The sequence below is a fragment of the Adiantum capillus-veneris genome, chromosome 21 (genome assembly GCF_014529385.1).
Source record: "Adiantum capillus-veneris isolate H3 chromosome 21, ASM1452938v2, whole genome shotgun sequence".
NCBI classification, from domain to species: domain Eukaryota; kingdom Viridiplantae; phylum Streptophyta; class Polypodiopsida; order Polypodiales; family Pteridaceae; genus Adiantum; species Adiantum capillus-veneris.
The window spans coordinates 15503637-15524974 of NC_140951.1; the positions used below are offsets into that span (position 1 = coordinate 15503637).

Here is a 21338-nt window from a genome sequence, read left to right on the forward strand (position 1 = left end):
CGTCTTATTTCCTAACAGAAGTGGCGTTGAGGGGGACTCCATCTCCGATAGCTGGAACCGAAGCTCTGAGTTTCTGCGCAAGCCCTTGTGGTTTAGCCGATAGCACCTCTTGGAATAGTGATGCCTTGAGCTGAATGTTTGCTTGGGGTGTGTTAGCCATGACTAGATTGCGATGGGGAAGCGGATTAGCTGGATAGTCGATGGGTGAGGAAGTGACATGATTTACGCCCTGCTAAGTCTGCTTGTTAGCGGCTACTTACGCCATAGCTAACCCTACCGCTAGCGGAAGAAAGCTAGGGTTTTTATCCCTTGCGTCTCTACATTTGCAAAATCTTGTCTAGACTCGACTAAATATCATAGTCCGGTGCCTTCTCTAACGCGCACAGCAAGCAAAGGTACCATTCGTTTCGAAACCCGCCACGATGAGTGCAGTAGCGATGGCGATCGAATCTCCCTCGCCGCTACCCCATCTACACCCCCATCTGCTGTCTTCCATCGTCCCCACTTCCCCCTCCTTAGCAGACATAGAGGAGGGCGATCTCTATACCCGCCTCAAGACCCTCGAACGGCAGCTCGAATTCCTCGATATACAGGAGGAATACGTGAAGGAGGAACAGAAGAATCTCAAGAGGGAGCTCTTGAGAGCACAGCAAGAGGTGAAGCGCATACAATCCGTGCCTCTTGTAATTGGACAGTTCATGGAGATGGTGGATCAGAACAACGGCATTGTAGGCTCAACGACGGGGTCCAATTATTATGTGCGCATCCTTAGCACCATTGATCGTGAGTTGCTGAAGCCTTCTGCTTCTGTGGCTCTCCACCGCCACTCCAATGCCCTTGTCGATGTGCTCCCCCCTGAGGCCGACTCCAGCATCTCTCTCCTTTCCCAGTCTGAGAAGCCAGATGTTATGTACAATGTAAGTCTCTCGTAATGAAAGCAGGTCCTTCCTGCATGTTGTTTCTTGAAGATCATTTTTGTGCGCAGTAACAGCCATGGTAGTGCTCTAGCCACTCAGGAAGACCGTTGTTGATGTATATGTATATGAGTTCCTTGACACTTCAGTAGCTCAGTCTTTCCACCGAGGGTGATGTCATAGAGTTCAGTCATGGAGTTGATGAGTCATGGAGCTAATGGCTATATTGTCTTGTGGATGATTCACTTTTTTCAGATTTCCATTTGAATGCTAAAGAAGCATCAGTCTATATTGTCTCGTGGATGATTTACTTGTTTCAGATTTTCCCAATAAGCATCACAGTCTGTGCTTGTATTGTCACACCTCGATATTTTCTGCTGATTTTAGGTCATTTAGTGGATTTTCTGTTTGGCTTCACGATTGTGTTTTTGATCGAGTTGATAGCAATTGAAATCAGTGCGTGCCTTATAGGTTATATTGCGACTAATAGTTGCTCATTGTGTAGAATTTACTATTAAGTGTTATATTGCTTTATGTGTTCGAACTTCGGCTCAAATTCACAAAGTATTCTTTCAATGGTTCTCACAGTTTCTTAATACTGACCTGTGCTTTTTTCATTGTGGTACAGGACATTGGAGGATGTGACATCCAAAAGCAAGAGATTCGTGAAGCTGTTGAGCTTCCTTTGACACATCATGAGTTGTACAAACAGATTGGTATAGATCCTCCAAGAGGAGTACTTTTGTATGGTCCACCAGGAACAGGGAAAACCATGCTTGCTAAAGCTGTTGCTCATCACACGACAGCTGCCTTCATTCGTGTTGTTGGTTCTGAATTTGTGCAGAAATACTTGGGGGAGGTAACACATTCTCTCAAATTTGCATTTTTCACTTGAGAAATCACGTTCCACCAAATTTTCTTGCAATCTGCAAATTATAATTTACATGAAGATACTAAGCATATTATACGTTACTCCGGATTATCTATATGAAATATTATTATTCTTCAGATGCCATATTAATACACGTTTTGGTATTTTGATTCCAAAGTAACCCCCCCCCCCCACCCCAAAAAAAAAAAAAAAAAAAAAACGCACCCAACCCACCCACCCCCACCCCCCCCCCCGCCCCTGCCCCCCTCTTTCCCCCCGTTTTCCCCCAAGAAAGAAAATAAAACTCACACGCGTGTTTACTGGTTCTGTTTGTTTTTTCTGACGTCTTTGAACTACAGTTTAGTATGTGTGTCTTGATCATGTGTTTTCGTTCGTTATTTGCCCCTTTCATTAATAATATTGGGAATGCCCCCTGCTTAGGGCCCTCGAATGGTGCGAGACGTGTTTCGCTTGGCAAAGGAAAATGCTCCAGCTATTATTTTCATAGATGAAATCGATGCCATTGCCACAGCACGTTTCGATGCTCAGACAGGTGCTGACAGGGAAGTCCAACGTATCTTGATGGAGTTGTTGAATCAGGTAGGCAGGTTTCTTGTTTACTTAACAGTTTTTGTGGGAGCAATGAGTTGAAACACATTAACCTTGCAATAGTTTGTAAATCTTGCATCATGAGCCTGATAATACTTAACTTTTGGTTGCAGATGGATGGTTTTGATCAAACTGTGAATGTGAAGGTAATTATGGCAACAAATCGTGCAGACACATTAGATCCAGCCCTCCTCCGACCAGGAAGATTGGATAGAAAGATAGAGTTTCCCTTGCCAGATAGAAGGCAGAAACGGCTAGTGTTTCAGGTCTGATTGAGTGCCAGTATTTGCATATCTAAGTGGTTAGGTCGATGTTATTGTGTTGATTTTCACCCTGTTTGTATAGGTTTGTACCGCGAAAATGAACCTTGGTGATGAGGTGGATCTTGAAGACTATGTGTCTCGACCTGATAAAATCAGTGCTGCTGAGGTAAGTCCTTTTTAATATCTGAAAGGTCAGTGAGAGGCGTTTGGCAATGCAGTTCTGTCCTGGGAGTGTCTCAGTAGTGCATGCTTTCAGTTTTTTGAGACAGAGGCAGTTTAGAGAGAAGAATTTGAAGTACGTAGTTTTCTATTGATGCTTGATGGTGTGGAATGTTTAGCCATGGCCTACTGATTTTCAAATGGTCTGGTGATTTTTCTCTAGAGTCCTTGCTTATAGCATTGCACTGAGGCTCCTATAGACAGTGGACAATCTTAGCTTGCTTCATTCTACTCCTAGAGCTTGATAAGCAGAACTAGTATGGGCGAACCTTTTTACTCACTTCAGAGTTGTCATAGAAGAAACTTACGTTTTGAGATTTTATGGTGACAGACTGCTCGGTTAGGATATTTGAAGTGTACGGGTAGGGAGATGCCCCATATATTGTCCCATTCTTGGAATTTCTTCCTATGCAATAGAGTTTTGTAATAAGTCAATGGTCGAACAGTGAGATGCTTGGCATTGATGTAAGTTATTAAATTTGTGGTAGATGCTCAGTCAGCAAATAGTGCGATGGGTTACTATTTGCATATTATAGTTCCATATGTTATGGCTATTGCCATGGAAGAATATGCCGAAGGATAGAGAAAAGTTGAATTGGTCATTAACCAGGTGTATGTTTGGAGTTGTGGTACAAAATTGTGTTTTAACTTTTTCTATATGAATATAACAAAAGGTACAAGTGATCCTTTAAACTGGTTAGTACCATTTGTTAGATGGTGAATAATTGTAATAGACTTGAAGCACTCTTAGAGTCACGTAGGCAACTCGTCACGTCTTTCCAACATATTGGAAGTTTCCTTATTTGAGAAGCTGCTGACTTAGTTCTGCCTTCTCAGCCTCTAGAAGAATAATCTTCCTAGAAATTGATCTAGGTATCCCTGCTTGTGCAGAATCTTGTGTAACAAACTTGGACACTCCAAGTCAAGATTCTACCGCAACACAGCAGAGATTCACTTCAAAACAGCTTACAGTTCACAATTGATTCGACACGGCCTAGCGGAGTTCCGTGCCTAGAGGTATTGGCTCCACAGACTGGCGCCCCTTTCGGTATTTCTTTTTGTATTAAATCTGTACAAGGGAGTGGGAGGGTCTCACTCTAAGACTCTGCGTCCATATGCTCTGCAGAGTGGGAGCCCTGCCCACGCTTATAAAGGTTTACAAGGGATGCTAAAAGCAGAGCCCCAAAAGCTTCCAAGTTTTTAAAAGCATTAAAGCTTTATCTTTATCAAAAGTTCTCTCTCTCTTATGCTTTGCGTAAAGCTTGCGTAGCCAAAAGCTGCCAAAAATTTAGCGTAACCTTTAATACAGCCAATCTAGCGCTTTTTGCGTCGTGAATTGCACCAAGAAATGCGGGGGTCCATATGCTTCTGCCACGTTAGCTTTGCACCTGTGTTGTGCGGGACTGGCTACCAGAGAGAAAGTGTGTGTTTTCTGATGTCCACATGGCCACGCCATGTCACCGGTTTGTGACATCTTGCGCGGATAGTCCTAAAGATATTAAACCTCGTGTCCTCCCGCATTGGGCATGTTCAAATTATAGAGTATTTATGTAGTGTGATGATGCCTTCCTTTGGCAAATAGAGTCTGTCGTCGTGCCAAAATTGGTCAAAAGTCATCAAGTATTTTCTCCTTGCAAGCATCAATGACGGCTTGTAAAATCCTGGGCAGATAAAATTATAGCCATCCACGCAACACGGAGTGGCGGAGTTCCACCCCTGGACGGCACTAACCCCAAAGACTCGTGTCCCTTTAGGTATTTCTGTAACAGACTTGGACACTCCAAGTCAAGAATCAATTGCGACAGCACCAAATAACCACTTCAAAACAATTCACAGATCACAATAGATTTGCATTGGCCTGGCGGAGTTCCGTGCCTAGAGATATTGGCCCCAAAGACTGGCACCCCTTTCGGTATTTCTTTATGTATTAAATCAATTGTCAAATTACAAAGAGCGGTTAGGGTTTCACTCTCAGACTCTGCGTCCAGATGCTCTGAGAAGTGAGGCCCTCACCGCGTATAAAAAGATGACAAGGGATGCCCAAAAGCAGAGCCCCAAAAGCTTAACATCAAAAGCAGTTTCTCTCTCTCTCTCTCTCTCTCTCTCTCTCAATGAGAGCAAGTAAATAAAGCAAATTCTTCCTCTCTCTCAATTTTCCCTTGCGTAGTAAAAAGCAAGCAAAAATTGCGTCGCTCAATGCTTTTCCCTAGCTTCCGTAAATTTCGGAAAAAGCCGTACACTGCTACCACGTGGCACTGGCGTCAAAAATTAGGGTTTCCAGCCACTTAGGGTTTCAACCAGCAATTAGGGTTAGGGTTTCCAAAAATTAGGGTTTTTGGCAAAATTAGGGTTTGCAAGAATTTTAGGGTTTTTGGTAGAAATTAGGGTTTTTGTTTTCGGTAGCCACGTCATCACTTTGTGACATATCCCCCTCTTGAAAGCATTGTAATCGACCGCGATTATGCCTGCAAAACCGACAGAAGCTATAAACCATCTTAGCAGATACTGACTGTTAGTACCTACGTACTAGGAACACATATCTAGCACATGTACCACATCGATAGTCTCAATAGACATCACAGGACATCACATGACATTCAACATTCATTCGGATCTTAGACCATGATTTATCGGCAATGTAGCTAGCAATCGCATCTAGATCCAATCGGGACCTCATCAATGTCCGATTGACTAACCCCTATTTCCGCTGCCTTTTCAAGTCGTTCTTGAAACTTCTACAAAGTCTCACGAACCTTGGCAAAAGCCGTATCCAAATCTCGCGTATATTCATCCGCTTTAAAGATCTTATCTTTCGTGCTTAGGAAGGGTGGAGCCTTCGCAACACCTTCAACAATCTCAAATGGCGCCTTCTTCGTCGAAGAGTGTATCGTGTTATTGTAGGCAAATTCCACCAAAGGTAAGTACTTTTTCCATTGAGTTTTTTGATCAGAGATATAAGACTTCAATCAGAGATCAGTGAATTTGCAATCTCAAATTGCCCATCAGTCTGCGGGTGGAACGATGACGAGAATTGCAACCGCGTGTCGATGTTCTCCCACATTGCCTTCCAAAACAAACTCGTAAATCTGGGGTCTCTATCGGAGACAATCGTCTCAGGCATGCCATGTAATCTGAAGATCTGGGCCACAAAAAGGCTTGCTAAGTGATCCGGCTTGACTGTTTTCTTCATTGGAATGAAATGAGCATGTTTGCTAAATCTGTCAATAACAGTCCAGATACCATCGTGACCACTTTGTGTTCTCGGGCGATCAAAAATGAAATCCACTGCAATACTTTCCTAGGGGTGGGTGGGTATGGGTAAAGGCTGTAACAATCCCTGTGCCTTATGCCTGTCAAACTTGACCTTTTGGCATACTAGGCAACTGCGCACAAACTCTTCCACATCCTTTTTGAGTCTCGGCCAAAAGAAGTACTTCTCTCTACCTCCTTCATGGTGGTAGCAATGCCGCGGTGACCCGTAAAAGGTGGACAGTGGCATTCAGTCATAACCTTTTCAACGGCTGTGTAACGCACAACATAGTCTTTCTCATCAAATAGCCTTCCTGAAGGGAGTATCCAGCTACTATCTCCCCATCCCGTATCCGTGTGAAAATATCTGAAAAAACTATATCTGTGGCATACTGATCGACCATATCCTCGAAGCTCCTATGATGTATCGCGGAAATAGCTAGAACCAACGGCTTCTAAGACAAAGCATCTACCACCACATTCTTCTGTCCCTGCATATGGACAATCTGGAAGTGAAACTGTGACAAGATGTTCCCCCACTGCATCTGCTTTTGCGAGAGCTGTTTTTGTGACAAGAAGGAGCGCAAACTTTGATGGTCTGTAAAGACAGTAAAATCCGCTTCGAGTAGGTAATGCCGCCATTGAGTAAGAGCATGGATAACTGCCAGAAGCTCTTTCTCATATATCTGTGTTGTCATCTCCGGCCTAGAAAACAATCGGCTCTCGTAAGCAATGACTTGGCCTTCTTGCATCAAGACCGCACCCAGACTACGACCACAAGCATCACAATATACTTCAAATGACTTTTGCAAGTCCGGCAAAGTCAAAACTAGTCCCGTAGTCAATTTCTCTTTCAATGTTTGAAAGACAGTCACCTCTGTGGATCCCCACTAGAAAGGGACTCCTTTCTGTGTCAAGATATGCAAAGGGGAAGCAACCTCTGTAAACTTTCGTATGAACTGCCTGTAGTACGAACACAGTCCCAAGAAGCTTCGAACTTCATGGACATTCTTCAAATCGGGCCAATCACGTATAGTCTCTATCTTCGCTGGGTCCATTTGCACTCCAGTTGCTGAGACAATGTGTCCTAAAAAGTGTATCTCTGGTAGGAAAAATTCACTTTTCTTTGCATTAATCACTAACTTGTGATCTCGTAATGCCTGAAAGACCTGAAGTAGATGATCTCTGTGTTTTGCCTCATTCTTGGAGAAAACAATGATGTCGTCAAAGAAAGTGCCAACAAATAGCCTGTACTCTCGAAAAAACCTGTCCATCATCCGGTTAAATGTCGTAGGAGCATTGGTTAAGCCAAAAGGTATCACCAAAAACTCAAATAACCCAAAAGTCGCCCGAAAGGCTGTCTTGTAGACGTCTCCTGGCGCGATTCGGATCTGATGATATCCACTCTTCAAATCAATCCTGCTAAAGCACGAGAATCCCTGTAACCCGTCGAGTATATCATCGATCCTAGGAATCGGAAATCTATTCTTGATGGCGATTTTGTTGACAGCTCTATAATCGATGCACATCCTCCAAGGTCCGTCTTTCTTTAAAACCAACAACACTAGAGAGCAATACGGTGAAGTACTAGGTTGGACAAGACCCTTTTCCAAGAGGTCTTTCACTTGGTTCATAATCTCTTCATTCTGTGCTCGGCTTACACGATAAGGTGGCCGGTTCGGTCGTGTGCTTCCAGGTATCAAATCAATGGTATGATCTTCAGGACAAGCAGGTGGTAACTCTCCTAGTAGGCCCTCTGAGAAGCAATCGGTGTGAGTGGAGAAATTCTTGGGGTTCTTTAGCAAGTTTATACATATTTGTCCTATCCTTATCGCTCAATTCTTTCATAAAGATCGAGTAAACAAACAGACTGGATTTCATTAATTTTGAAATGGTCGAAGCCGATACAATAGGGATAGACTCGCCCTTATCAAGTACAATTGTTCTACCCTTTTTTGTAGTCAAAGTCACTTTTCTTGTACGATAGTCAACGATGGCGTTGTTCTTGTGGTACCAAGGAATCCCTAAGAGAACATCACAACCCTCCAAAGGCATTATGAAGAAGTCCTCATGCCCCAAATACCCCTGACAATGCAACCGAAGTTTTCCAATGACAGGTGTAATGGCTACGTCCCTGTCGGGTGTCGCTAGAGCTGCTTGCGCAAGTGGTCCCATCCGATTGGGAGTAATCTCGAGCGGCGCCGCCAATTCTGGTGAAATGAAGTTGGCCTTGGCTCCTCCATCAAAGAAAATCAGGGCCTCTTGATCTTTCACTTTGCCCCAAGCCCGACAAAGTTTTGTACTCTCGTCCATGGTGTTGGGATCAGTACCCACACAATCTGGAACTAGTCCTGTTTTCATCTTGCCTTTTCGTCCTCGTTTCTCAGTTGCTCTCAAACTCTTAGGCTTGTTGTCGTCCTTATCATTTTGTTCTTTCTGTGCCTTTTTAGGGCACTCTGCAGAGATGTGTCCATGTTCCCTGCATCCAAAGCACTTCCCCTCCTTGATGAATTGAGCTCGCTCCTGAGGAGTAAGCTTGGGTCGTGCATCCTTTTTCTCTGGGTTGCTCTTTTTCTTTCTACTTTCATTCCCAGAAGTCTGTTCGGCTTGTTGTGTCATGTTCTCATCTGTGGGGTAAGTCAGACCGCCAGAGTGAATGGCAAAGCCCCGCTTCGCATGACTCATCAACTCCTGAATAGAAGCTGACTTCTGCTCCAAGCAGTGATCTCGGATCTCTGTAGTTAGACCTAAGGTGAACCGCTCAATCTGTTCTCTGAATGAGATCTTCTTGAATGAATGGGCGGGTAGAAAAGAGCTCCAGAATCTTTCACAGTAAGCATTGATTGTATCTTTCCTGGTCATCCGAAGATGGTTCCAAGGAGCTCGTATATCTCGTTCATATTCTTGTGTCAACCAAGAAGAAATAAAAAGCTTTTTAAATTTTAGCCATTTAACTTGCACAGTCTTGTTTAAAAGAAGCGTGGACCACCAAGTACGAGCATTCCCCTTAGAGTAAGAGGCAGCTCTTCGAATCTTGGAGTGCTCTGAATAGCGTCCTCCCGCGAAAGCGATGTCAAACTGCTGTATAAAAGACAAAGCCTTCGAAGCATTTGAGTAACCTGAAAAAGTATCAAACTTGATCGAGTGGCCACCTTCCTTAAACTCTCGGACTTTCTTGCTTTTATCTTCGAGAAAGTCATACTGGTTGGCTTTGTAAAAATTCTTCTTGTTCGCATAAAAGTTTCCGTCATCAGAATCTGAGGTGTCTGTAGACAAGTCCTCAGTAGAAATGTCAGTCTCTGGGCGAGATTTAGCCTTCTTTGCCTTTTTCTTGCCCTTTCCGAAGCTTTGTTTCTTGCTTCGCTTTTTACCTTTTCTGTCTTCTTCGCTCGAATCTGAAGAGCTAGAAGAACTATCAAAAGAAGAAGAAGAACTGGGTACTCCTTCAAATTGAACATGCTTCTTCTGTTTCTTTGCCTTGTCAAAAGTCGACTGACGACCCAAATATCCCGGGAAGTCAGTGCTTTTCTTCTGCTTTTTGCCGTGCTTTTTGGCTTTCTTTTGCGCGTCAAAAAGCTGAGCAATGCGTGCATCAACCACCTCTTGTAATTCCTTCTCTGAATACTGTTTGTGATCAGAAGGTTTCTTGAGAGCGGGTTTCAGGGTGGTGTAGTAGTTTTCTGCCACTGCGCATGCACTTCCTGAAAAGAAGTCTCGCTCATATATTTTACCAATTTCGGATCCTTCGCAAAATTGAGCATCATCTTTGTTGCATCGTCGATCAATTGACGACGCTTCATCTCTCTTTGCTTCGCCTGAGTAGGTCGAGGCAGGCCATACTCTCTACCGGAATCTTCGTTGTGATCCCTGCCCGCATCTCCAGATGCAGAGGTAGTTGACTGATCCTTGCCTGAAGCCATAGGTGCCGCAGAAAAAAAAATTGGGGATCGGATTTCCCGTAGAAGAGAACTCGGCTGTGCTCTGATACCACTGTAAGAGACTTGGACACTCCAAGTCAAGAATCAATCACGACAGCATCAAATAACCACTTTAAAACAATTCACAGATCACAATAGATTTGCACTGGCCTGGTGGAGTTTCGAGCCTAGAGATATTGGCCCCAAAGACTGGTGCCCCTTTTTGTATTTCTTTATGTATTAAATCAATTGTCAAAATACAAAGAGCGGTTAGGGTTTCACTCTCAGACTCTGCGTCGAGATGCTCTGAGAAGTGAGGCCCTCACTGCGTATAAAAAGATTACAAGGGATGCCCAAAAGCAGAGCCCCAAAAGCTTAACATCAAAAGCAGTTTCTTTCTCTCTCTCTCTCTCTCTCTCTCTCTCTCTCTCTCTCTCTCCCTCTCTCTCTCAATGAGAGCAAGTAAATAAAGCAAATTCTTTTTTTTTTTCTCTCTCAATTTTCCCTTGCGTAGCAAAAAGCCAGCAAAAATTGCGTCGTTGAATGCTTTTCCCCAGCTTCCGTAAATTCTAGAAAAAGCCCTACACTTGCCACGCGGCAATGGCGCCAAAAATTAGGGTTTCCAGCCACTTAGGGTTTCAGCCAGCAGTTAGGGTTAGGGTTCCCAGAAATTAGGGTTTTTGGTAGAAATTAGGGTTTGCAAGATTTTTAGGGATTCTGCTGTCGGTAGCCATGTCATCACTTTGTGACACTTTCTTTGTTATTATCTCGCAAAAGTACAAGCTTGGGGGCTCTCCTTTGCATCTCCCTATGGTAGAATAATATGCCAGAGAGAGACCTAGTTACATATTTAAAGGCCCTTGGCCAAAATCAAAAGGGATACATGAAAAGCTTTAAGTCTAAAAGCATTTGCTTTATTTATGGTTCAAGCCCCTCGACTAGCTCTTGTAAGTTGTTGGGGGTTAGGATTATTAATCCTAATTCGATTATTAATCCTAACCCATTTATAATTTGTGCAATTGGCCAGGACTTCCTAAGTCGGGATTTCTTCTTCTTCTTCTTCTTCTTCTTCTTCTTCTTCTTCTTCTTCTTCTTCTAGGCTTTAGGCCCCTTGGTCTGGATTTATTCCATTGGTCGGAATTTGGTGGTGCCACAACACTAACTTGTCACCTGTGTACCTAAAAGTGTATATATACTGTGTCAGAGCTTTGATAAACTCGGGAGGTTTCCTTGAACTGAAAATGCTCAACGTGATGATCCCCCTCGTCGAGTGAACTGGAATTAAGATCTTGGAATTTCTCAAGCACAGGTTGCAACCTTCTCTAGCTCCTGCCCGCATAAAGAGAGTGTTGAGCTTACGTTACGGGAAGATATGCTCAACACTCTCTTTATGGGGGATGGTTAATTAAAGGAGTTGATCACATAAACAATGTCCAACTCGACTCGACTCTCAGAAACACTCAAGAGTAAACGGTTCTGGTTACACACATCCATACCTCTTGCGAAAGAGCAAATAAACAAAACACACTTTATGATCTCTTTATAGATGTATCTTTGATCAAAGACTTGCCCTCACTTAAAGTTGAGGGTCTTACTCAAGAGTGAAATAGAATTCTTTCACTCCAAAACTTTCTTCGTATAACAACGCATCCTTCGAGGAGGGGCAACAAAAATTTAGTGTTTCCTTTGTTCAATGGTTTTCATCTCACTATAGGGATTACATTCTTTGTACACGGAAGTGTACACTTTGAGCTTGCATTGCTGATTCCACTGTCCATTGCAAAGTCCGTCGTCTAACTTTTTCTTTTCGTCACCAGAGTGTAACTGGAGGGCACCACATGCCAACGGCAAAGAACAGACTGAACAACTTTTAGCGCTTCAAATAAGACTGAACTGAAAGAGATGCACGAGACGCAGAGTGGCGGAGTTCCACCCCAAGAGAGCACTGGCCCCAGCGCCCCTTTGGGTATTTCTTATATTGCTTAAACTCAGTACAATGTCGGTACTCCATCCTTGCACCTCCATGAGGGAGCATGCCGAAGAACGAGTCCATGGCACATATTTAAAGGCCCTTGGCCATGAAAAATAGCTACATGAAAAGCTTCAAGCTCTAAAAGCATATGGCCTCAAAAGTTGACGCCCAAAGTTGCAGCACGTTTCACGAAAATCTGTACAGTTGCCATGTCATTAGCGTAAAATGTAGAATTGTCCGTATAGTCTGCTACGTCAGCATGTCAGCGAAAAAAATTAGGTTGTTTGTATAGGAGTGCCACATCATTAGTTGGATACGCAAAGTATTTGTATGTGTGGGTCTGCTTTGTTTAGGCCCCATCGGACGGGGTCCCATAAGTTGGTATCACTTTAATTATTTGGCCCACTCGGTGAGGATCTATAAGTTAATGAGAACTGCTTCTTGGGTTTAGACCCCTCGATCGGGGTCTACAGGTTGGCTTGAGTCTTTAGTGGCTTGACACGTCAATAGTTTGTGACATTTTCCCTTCTTGAAAGAACTGTTTGAAAGAAGGGTAATTTTGCGCAATTACTGTATATCTTGCAAAACAACTCAAGTCAGCTCAAAAAACTTCCGAGGGACATTCCTAGGAACAATCAGTTTTCTCATTCCAATTCGGAGGCCTTGATATTCTAGTGCATCAAAATTAGCGATCACACCTAGACTGCGGTGATAAAGTCCCGGTGCACTAAATTACATGCCGAGACAATCTCATCCAATTAAGAATTTCCAATGGTTGGCTCATCACAATGCAACACAAATGCTCACATATGCATGTTACAAGACACAACAAACATCGCCGCTAAGCACTCTCTTGAGACAAATGGTCTGCAATATGAAGCTACTCAACGACTACCTCGTCACTTCCCCCGTAAATAACCTAAAAAGATTTGGGCCATGAGCTAAGAGGAACGCTCCGTAGACATGTATTTTTCGTCATCTTGAGGTTTTCAAGCATACAACGAAGCACTCCCCAAATATCCTGTCTGCGTCGTTCTGAGGTTCAAACAATACCAAAACAACATTTCTCACTACTCCATCCGGGAGTAAATCACCAAGAACGAGAGGGCTCTATAATAAACTGTTGACGTGTCAAAGCCTAAAGAATGGAGCCAACTTACAGATGTCGCCGAGGGGCCTAAACCCTAAATTCTACTCAAAACCCTAATCCTAAAATCAAAAACTCTAATTATGCTCGAAACCTTAGTTTTAGAAACCCTAACCCTAAAACCTGTAAACCCTAATTTTAGAAATCCTAACCCTAAAACTTACAAACCCTAATTCTAAAAACCCTAATCCTAACCCTAAGGGCAGCTGGGAGATTTTTGCGTTTTGCGTTGGTTGACACGTAGCCTGTTGTACGGACACCAGCGCGTTTTACGAAAAGCTGGTAGCTTTTGGCATTGCTTTTTGGACCAGGAGCTTTTGAGTTTTGAAGGCTTTTCACTGTAATTGCTTTTTAGGCCAAGGGCCTTAAATATGAGGTTAGGGCTCATTCTCTGGCATGCTTCCTAGAGAAGGTGTAGAGTCTGGAGTACCGGCTTGTACTTTGATGATGCAATATAAAGAAATACCGAAAGGGACGCCAAGGTTTGGGGCCAATACTCTCTGGGGTGGAATTCTGCCACTCTGTGTCGCGTGTCGTCTCTCTCTCTCTTTCAGTTCAGTTGTTATTGAAGTGCTAAAAGTCTGTTCTTTTCTATTGGCACGTGGTGCCCGCCTTGTGATAGGCTCCACGTGCCGTAGGCAAAGAACAAACCGAACAACTTTAAGCACTTCAAATAACATTGAATCAAAAGAGATGCACGACGCACAAGACGTGGAGTGGCGGAGTTTCACCCCAAGAGAGCACTGGCCACAAATCTAGACGCCCCTTTCGGTTTTTCTTTACATTGCTTGAACTGAGTACAACTCTGGTACTCCTTCTGCACCTCCATGTGGGAGCTTGCCAGTCCATGGTACATATTTAAAAGGCCTTCGGCCATGAAAAGCAGTTACACGAAAAGCTTCTAGTTCTAAAAGCATTTGGTCTCGAAAGGTGTTGCCCAAAGCTGCCAACGCGTTTCATGGAAATCCGTACAACTGCCATGTCATCAATGTGAATTGCGGAATTGTCCATATAGTTTGCCATGACAACATGTCAGCACCAAAATTCGAGATGTCTATACAATACTTCCACGTCATCAGTTGGATACACAAAGTATTTGTATGTGTGGATCTGCTTTATTTAGGCCCCATCAAAGGGTGGGGGGGGGGGGTCCCATAAGTTAGTAGTACTTCAATTAATTGGCCCTTCGGCGAGGATCTATAAGTTGATGAGAACTTCTGCTTCTTCTTCTGATTCTAGGGTTTAGGCGCCTCGGTCGGGGTCTGTAGGTTGGCTCGGGTCTTCAGTGGCTTGACACGTCAGGAGTTTGTGTTAGAGGTTCAAGAGTGGAGCCACCTTGGAAAGAGTGAACCGATACTTGTTCACGTAATCCGTGGCTCGCTCGTACTCCTTTTGGGAAAAACCGATCCTAATCTTCTTTGATGCCTTCCTCAGAGTGTAGAGGAAAATTTTTCTTGGAAAACTCAGCCTTGAATTGAACCTAGGTCTTTTCTCGAGTTCCTTGTAGAGCTTTGGTATACCACCAAGTATTTGATCAGGCACCTCAATAGTCCCCTTGAGGTGCCTGATCACAGGCCTTATCTTTGACTCTTTTGAGAAATTGCCGTCGGCGAAGGTAACTTCAAGGTGTTGAATGAAAGAGGTAGCTTTTGAGACATCTGCGCTTCTGTCAAAGCATCATACTTGATTGGAGTGTTCTCAAGTCCAAAGAGCTTTCCGTTCCTTTAGTGAGAGAGTGCAAATGATCACAAACAAAGTGGCAAACACTGTGAATGAAGGTGCATGAGACTGAGAGATAGAGAGAGAAGAATACGACACCAAAAATGCTGTCAAACTCCGAAGGCCCCACTCTCTATGGCGAGAGCGGTCTACTATTGATTGCTCAAATCTCTACAATGCTTGGACTTTCCGACGATGTCGATGACGATGAGACGGGCTGAAATCTGAAAATGCTAAGGGCTGAAGTCTGTAAATCTTTATCTGCTGAATTTTGATTCTATGTCGGTGACGATGTCAATGATGACGATGCGACGCCGACGCGCTGAAAACGCAGATGCTGAAATCTGTGTTTTCTGGGCTGAAACTGCAAACTTCGATGGATCTGACCGTGCGGTGAGGATCTGCTGCGGGAAGGTGAGATCTGTGAGGTTCGGGGGTCTACTGCGGGATCTGACTGCTGAAAACTGAAAACACTCGTCTACTTTTTGGTTTCTCGCGAAGATCTGCAAAAACGCTGGTTGGTCTTGCTTATCCGAAACCGCTAGGCTGAATTCTGTGCTTGTGGTGGAAATCTGCTAACGCTAGGTCTGATTTGTTGTCATGCTGTGGAATCTGCTACAAAAATGCTATGGCTTCTACTTGGTCTGTTGTTGCCAGGAGATCTGCAATTGCAAAACGTTGGTTGATTTGCATTGCTGAAAAATGCTGGTTTCTTGTGGCTGAAAACGCTAGGTTTTTGTTATCGGCAGTGGTCTTGCTGAGAAGGTGCTTGCTGAATCCTTGGTTCCTATTGCCTCTTTTGCTAGAATTGTTAGCACTAGGGTTTTCTTATGTACTTGCTTAGTGAATTTGCCCTACCCAGTGTCCAACAAAAGTCACTTAAAAATAATAAGTGTAAAATGTCAAAAATAGGGAAAATAGGTGTATGCACTATAAAAATGCTCTTGATGGATTCTGATGGAAATCTGATGATCATCCTGTGTGCAACCAGAGGATATGCATCTAATCTAAGTGTCTGGACATGCACAGTCTACGAACAGACTCACAAAAGTGCCAGATCACTTCCTAATCTATCTGAACTGAGTTGAACCCATGTCATGAAGTAGCTTGTCGACATAGGGTTAGATGTGCACGTGACATCCCCTCCTTTTCAAAGTGAGGTAATGGTACCAAACTATATGGCATCGAGGGAGATCGCCAACAGCGTCTGGATGAATCCTGGAAAGGACTCTTCGCCGGCCCACTCTAATGTGTGGGTCGTGCGATATTTGAACTTCATAAAGGTCTGCAACGCTTGCTTCTTTGGCCCGTGCCAAAAGCGACACAAAGCTCCTTCAATGCTTCAACTTCGTCTATAGTCATGCTTCTACCTTCTTCAAGAATCTCCGAGGCTGAAAATTCCTGAAACCACTTCCAACACAAAAACATGAACATACCCATTCCATGTAAAGTGGTTGTAGAAATACTATTCCTTCGAAAAAACTGTGCATGCAATGGAGATGAACATAGAGACGGAGTGCCAAACCGTTCATCAAACATACGCAAACAATGGGGTCGAAACTTGTCTTTCTGACCTAAATCAATCAACTGTGGCAAAACACAATGGAAATGCCGATGCTTGATGCTCAATCCTTCTTGTGCTCTTTCAGATACTGTGTCATGCCAAGGAAGAGACATGGAATGTGAAAGTCCTTGAGTGCAAACATTTCATCTTTTCATGAGTAATCCGCATACATCCGTGCTCATTCATGAGTGAATCGTGCTCAACGTACAATATGGCATGCCTATGAAAAGGGATCACATAAAGACGGTGACTAAAATACAGGAAAGCATCACGAATGAAACACTCGAACAATGCGTACTGATTAATCATTCGAACACATAATACTTCCCGTCGGGGTTCTTTGGACCTCGACTCGAGAGCCAAGATCGGTTCTTCGTGATCGATCGAATCTGCAATGAGGTTAGCTTCACTAGACAAAGTATCAACTAAACCATCATCCTGGTGAACAATCACATCATTATCAGGCAAATCATCATGCTCGTGAATAATCACATCTTAATCATGCAAATCATCATGCTCGTCAATAATCACACCTTGATCATGCAAATCATCATGCTTATCATTATCATGCAAATCATGGGTGTAGTGCTTTGGAAAAGAAGAGACTGAGAGAGTCTCCTTCTCCTAATTCTGTTCAATCTGTGCTTGCACATTAGAAAAGAGTCGCAACAACACTTGCATGTGTCGGTTTCTTTGTTCGGCTGCCAAGCGCGCTTGCTCACGCTCACGCTCCAAGGCTAACCGGCTTTCTTCGCGCTCGTGATCCCGTTCTGCTTTTCTTTCTTGGTATTTACGATCTATGGTTGTCATTCTTTCTTTGTGTTCTGCCTTTCTTCCTGTCCATCATCATCTTGTCGAAAGCCTCCATAGGAGTTAGTGCAATCCTTTGCGTAGATGGGGAAGGGGGAGGTTTGGAAAAACCTCCTGGTGGCGAAAACTCTTCTTCGCCACTCCCATGCTCACCACCTCCATGCGAAGTATCCATTCCGCTTCGGGTGACGACCATCCAGTCAAGTCTTGGGTTCTTAAGTTCACGAGGAACTTGGGTTCTTGTGGGTCTGGGGTTCTTAGATTCTTGAGGTTCTTGAAGTCTTGAGGTTCTTCTTTAGCTTGCAATTTGTGTTAGAGAAGGATCTTCTCTTCACTCGAGCTCTTCTCTTTCCTACAGGCACACCCCTTGGCGGCCTTGTGCTCACACTAATGTTGCTTTTTCCCACCTCACGTCGATGGGCCGGCCGTTAAGTGCACGATCCGCTCTCAATGAGTGAAAAGAGAGACAAGGGGAGGTTGGACAAGCCCTTCTTTCTTGGGTTTTCTGTCACTCTTCAAAAACACGATTAGGAATTGACACGCCCAAGAGGACTTGGGTTACGTGTGACCGCAACAAGCAAAAAGAAAATTCTTGTGGTTTTTTCCTTGATTGATACAGAACACTGCCAAAGCTCTGATACCAATGTAAGGTGCAGCGGAAGTGAATGTTGAACTTTGCTTAAGATGAGTGCTTCGAACTGTGCTCAAGGTTCCTTTTACTTATGGAAGGGAGAGCCTTCCGTTCCTTTAGTGAGAGAGTGCAAATGATCACAAACAAAGTGGCAAACACAGTGAATGAAGGTGCATGAGACTGAGAGATAGAGAGAGAAGAATACGACACCGAATGTTGTCAAACCCTCCTCTGAAGGCCCCACTCTCTATGGCGAGAGTGGTCTACTATTGATTGCACAAATCTCTACAATGCTTGGACTTGCCGACGACCTCGACGACGATGAGACGGGCTGAAATCTGAAAATTCTAAGGGCTGAAACTTGCAAATCTTTATCTGCTGAATTCTGACTCTATGTCGGTGATGATATCGATGATGACGATGCGACGCCGACGCGCTGAAAACGCAGGTGCTGAAATCTGCGTTTTCCGGGCTGAAACTGCAAACTTCGATGGATCTAACCGTGCGGCGAGGATTTGCTACGGGAAGGTGAGATCTGCGAGGTTCGAGGGTCTACTGCGGGATCTGACTGCTGAAAACTGAAAACGCTGATCTACTTGTTGGTTCTGTTGCGAAGATCTGCAAAAACGCTGGTTGGTCTTGTTGATCCAAAAACGCTAGGCTGAATTTTGTGCTTGCGGTGGAAATCTGCTAACGCTAGGTCTGATCTGTTGTCATGCTGCGGAATCTGCTACAAAAACGCTATGGCTTCTGCTTGGTCTACTGTCGCTAGGAGATCTGCGATTGCAATTCGCTGGCTGATTTGCATTGCTGAAAAATGCTGGTTTCTTGTGGCTGAAATCGTTGGGTTTTGTTGCCGGGGGTGGTCTTGCTGAGAAGGTGCCTGTTGAACCCTTGGTTCCTGTTGCCTCTTCTGCCAGAATTGCTAGCGCTAGGGTTTTCTTATGTACTTGCTTAGTGAATTTGCCCTACCCAATTTCCAACAAAAGTCACTGAAAAATAATAAGTGAAAAATGTCAAAAATAGGGAAAATAGGTCCATGCATTGTAAAAATGATCCTGATGGGTTCTAATGGAAATTTGATGATCATGCTGTGTGCAACCAGAGGATATGCATCTAATCTAAGTGTTTGGACATGCACGGTCTGCGAACAGACTCACAAAAGTGCCAGATCACTTCTTAATCTAAGTGAGCTGAACTGAACCCAACCCATGTCATGAAGTAGCTTGTCCACGTACACCTAGGGTCAGATGTGCATGTGACACCCGCATTCGCAGATGGAGAAGAAGTCAATTGTTTCTTGTTGAAATCCATAAGTGCCGCGAGAAAAGGATCGGATTTCCCGGTAGAAGAGAAATTGGCCGCGCTCTGATACCACTGTAACAATCTTGGACACCCCAAGTCAAGATTCTACCGCGACACAAGAGAGATTCACTTCAAAACAGTTCACAAAGATGACACTGTCTGGTGTAGTTCCGTGCCCAGAGGTATTGGCCTCAAAGATTGGCGCCCCTTTCGATATTTCTTTTTATATTAATGTGTGTTCAAAGTACAAGAGAGTTGGCGAGTGCTCACTCTCAAACTCTGCGTCAAGATGCTCTGAGAAGTGAGGCCCAACCAACTTATTTACTGGTACAAGGGATGATGCCGAACAACAGAGTCCCAAAATCAATAACTTAAAAAGCTTCTCACTCAAAAGCAATTGTCCCAAAAGCTTTCAAAAATTAAAGCATCAAGCCCCAAAAGCTGGCCAGTGTAATTTGCGCAATTCCGTATGGCCTGCCACGTCAGCAGCATGATTTTCGGCAGAAAATCCGGGTGTCCGTACTGACTGCCTCGTCAGCAGCGTGGTTTCCGGCGATCTGTACGGCCTGCCAGCCTGTGTGAGTGTGTCCAGGGTATGTCCACGTCATCAGTTTGTGACAGTCGGTGCACTCAGCTCCCTGCTCTGGCCTCTGTTGTACTCTGCTGTGCGGGGATCATGCCACGTGAGCCGTTTGTGACATTGTTGTTGGTCTCTAGTGTTCCCTTGAACATCTGGAATTTAGATGGATTTTAAGAATGTATCTTGTTTCTTGCTTCTTTGTTTCCCATATAAAAGTACTTGCTTTCATTAGAGAGAGCAAGGTACTTGGACCTTTTGGTACCCTGTGGCTTCTCAAACTGAGAGTCTGTTCATAAGAGCTTATTGGTCATGCTCTCTTCGACAGCATAGAGGCAGAGAAGAGAGCATTTCATTCAGATTTGGTTCTCACATCTACATGTGTTGAGATGAGAAATGTTCCACAGTTTGATGAGAAACATTTATTGAGTGTGGAGCTCTTAGGTGGCTTGCATAGATGATAGGGTGGACATAGATTGACGTCGATTATTTGATCATATTTGTGCATTTTGTAGCATCGCAAATACTTGAATAGGATGCTGTCCTTGGATATGTAGTACATGATACAACATAATTTTGTATTTTCATTCATTCATGGCATCGAGTGCGCTTTTCATAGGCCAACTCTGCCTTTTGCAGACGTTAGTATAACTGTTTATTCATTTCATTGTCATTTCTTTCTCTCTTCCACAGTATTCTCTTAGGACCTGATGCATGTGTGCATGTCAATCATGGGCGGATCTGCTCCGTCTATCTAAGCTGGAGTGTCTAGTCGTCCTGCTCTTTCTACATGGACTCATCTTCGTTTGCGGTGCAAAATATGAATATCACTCATCATGTTTTGGCGCATGTCATTAATCGTGGAGTGTGGGGCAATAGAAAATCACGATCTGCAGGACATCCAGATACTCATTGGATATACAGCCTCCATGATGCACTTTAGCATCTATATACTTGTTTGGCAAATTTTTTCTTGGTTCTGCACACCCGTTTGAAGCAAATGAAGCAGGTGACTAGTTTGGAGAGAGTAACCCTTTGTTGCTTGTGGTTGTTGCAGATTGCAGCCATTTGCCAAGAAGCTGGCTTGCATGCGGTGAGGAAGAATCGGTATGTTATACTCCCAAAGGATTTTGAGAAAGGCTATCGGTCCAACGTAAAGAAATCAGACACAGACTTCGACTTTTATAAATAATTCTTCTGAAAATGAACAACAGAATTTTTAGGAGATCTTTGTCTTGAAATTGAGTAGTTTATATCTGCTAGTACTGTGCTTCAAAATTCTGTCTGTTTTTGTGGTCTCTGTGTTATTTGGGCCTGTGCCTACGAAAGAATAGCCATGCCTGGGAGAGGTTATGTCTGCATTAAGTTGTTGTTGTGGTAAGAGAGAGAGAGAGAGAGAGAGAGAGAGAGAGAGAGAGAGAGAGAGAGAGAGAGAGAGAGACTTTTCAAGTGCCAAGTGCCCAAATGGTCTTGGTTGTCTGGTGTTAAAGGTTTGCGAACCGCCATGGGTGTTTAGCGTGGATGTCATCCATGCCTGTACTATTAGAGCGGGCTGTAATTTGGATGTCAAA

General features: G+C 43.8%; 1 protein-coding gene across 1 annotated transcript; it reads left to right on the forward strand.

The window, feature by feature from the left end:
* The first annotated feature begins 355 nt into the window (after window positions 1-355).
* On the forward strand, window positions 356-21065 carry RPT3 (regulatory particle triple-A ATPase 3). Its single transcript, XM_086493174.1, has 6 exons — window positions 356-917; window positions 1543-1773; window positions 2227-2385; window positions 2508-2660; window positions 2740-2823; window positions 20825-21065. The coding sequence occupies exons 1-6, from the start codon at window positions 423-425 to the stop codon at window positions 20957-20959; spliced, it is 1257 nt and encodes a 418-aa protein (XP_086349300.1). The 5' UTR covers window positions 356-422; the 3' UTR covers window positions 20960-21065.
* Window positions 21066-21338: the final 273 nt, after the last annotated feature.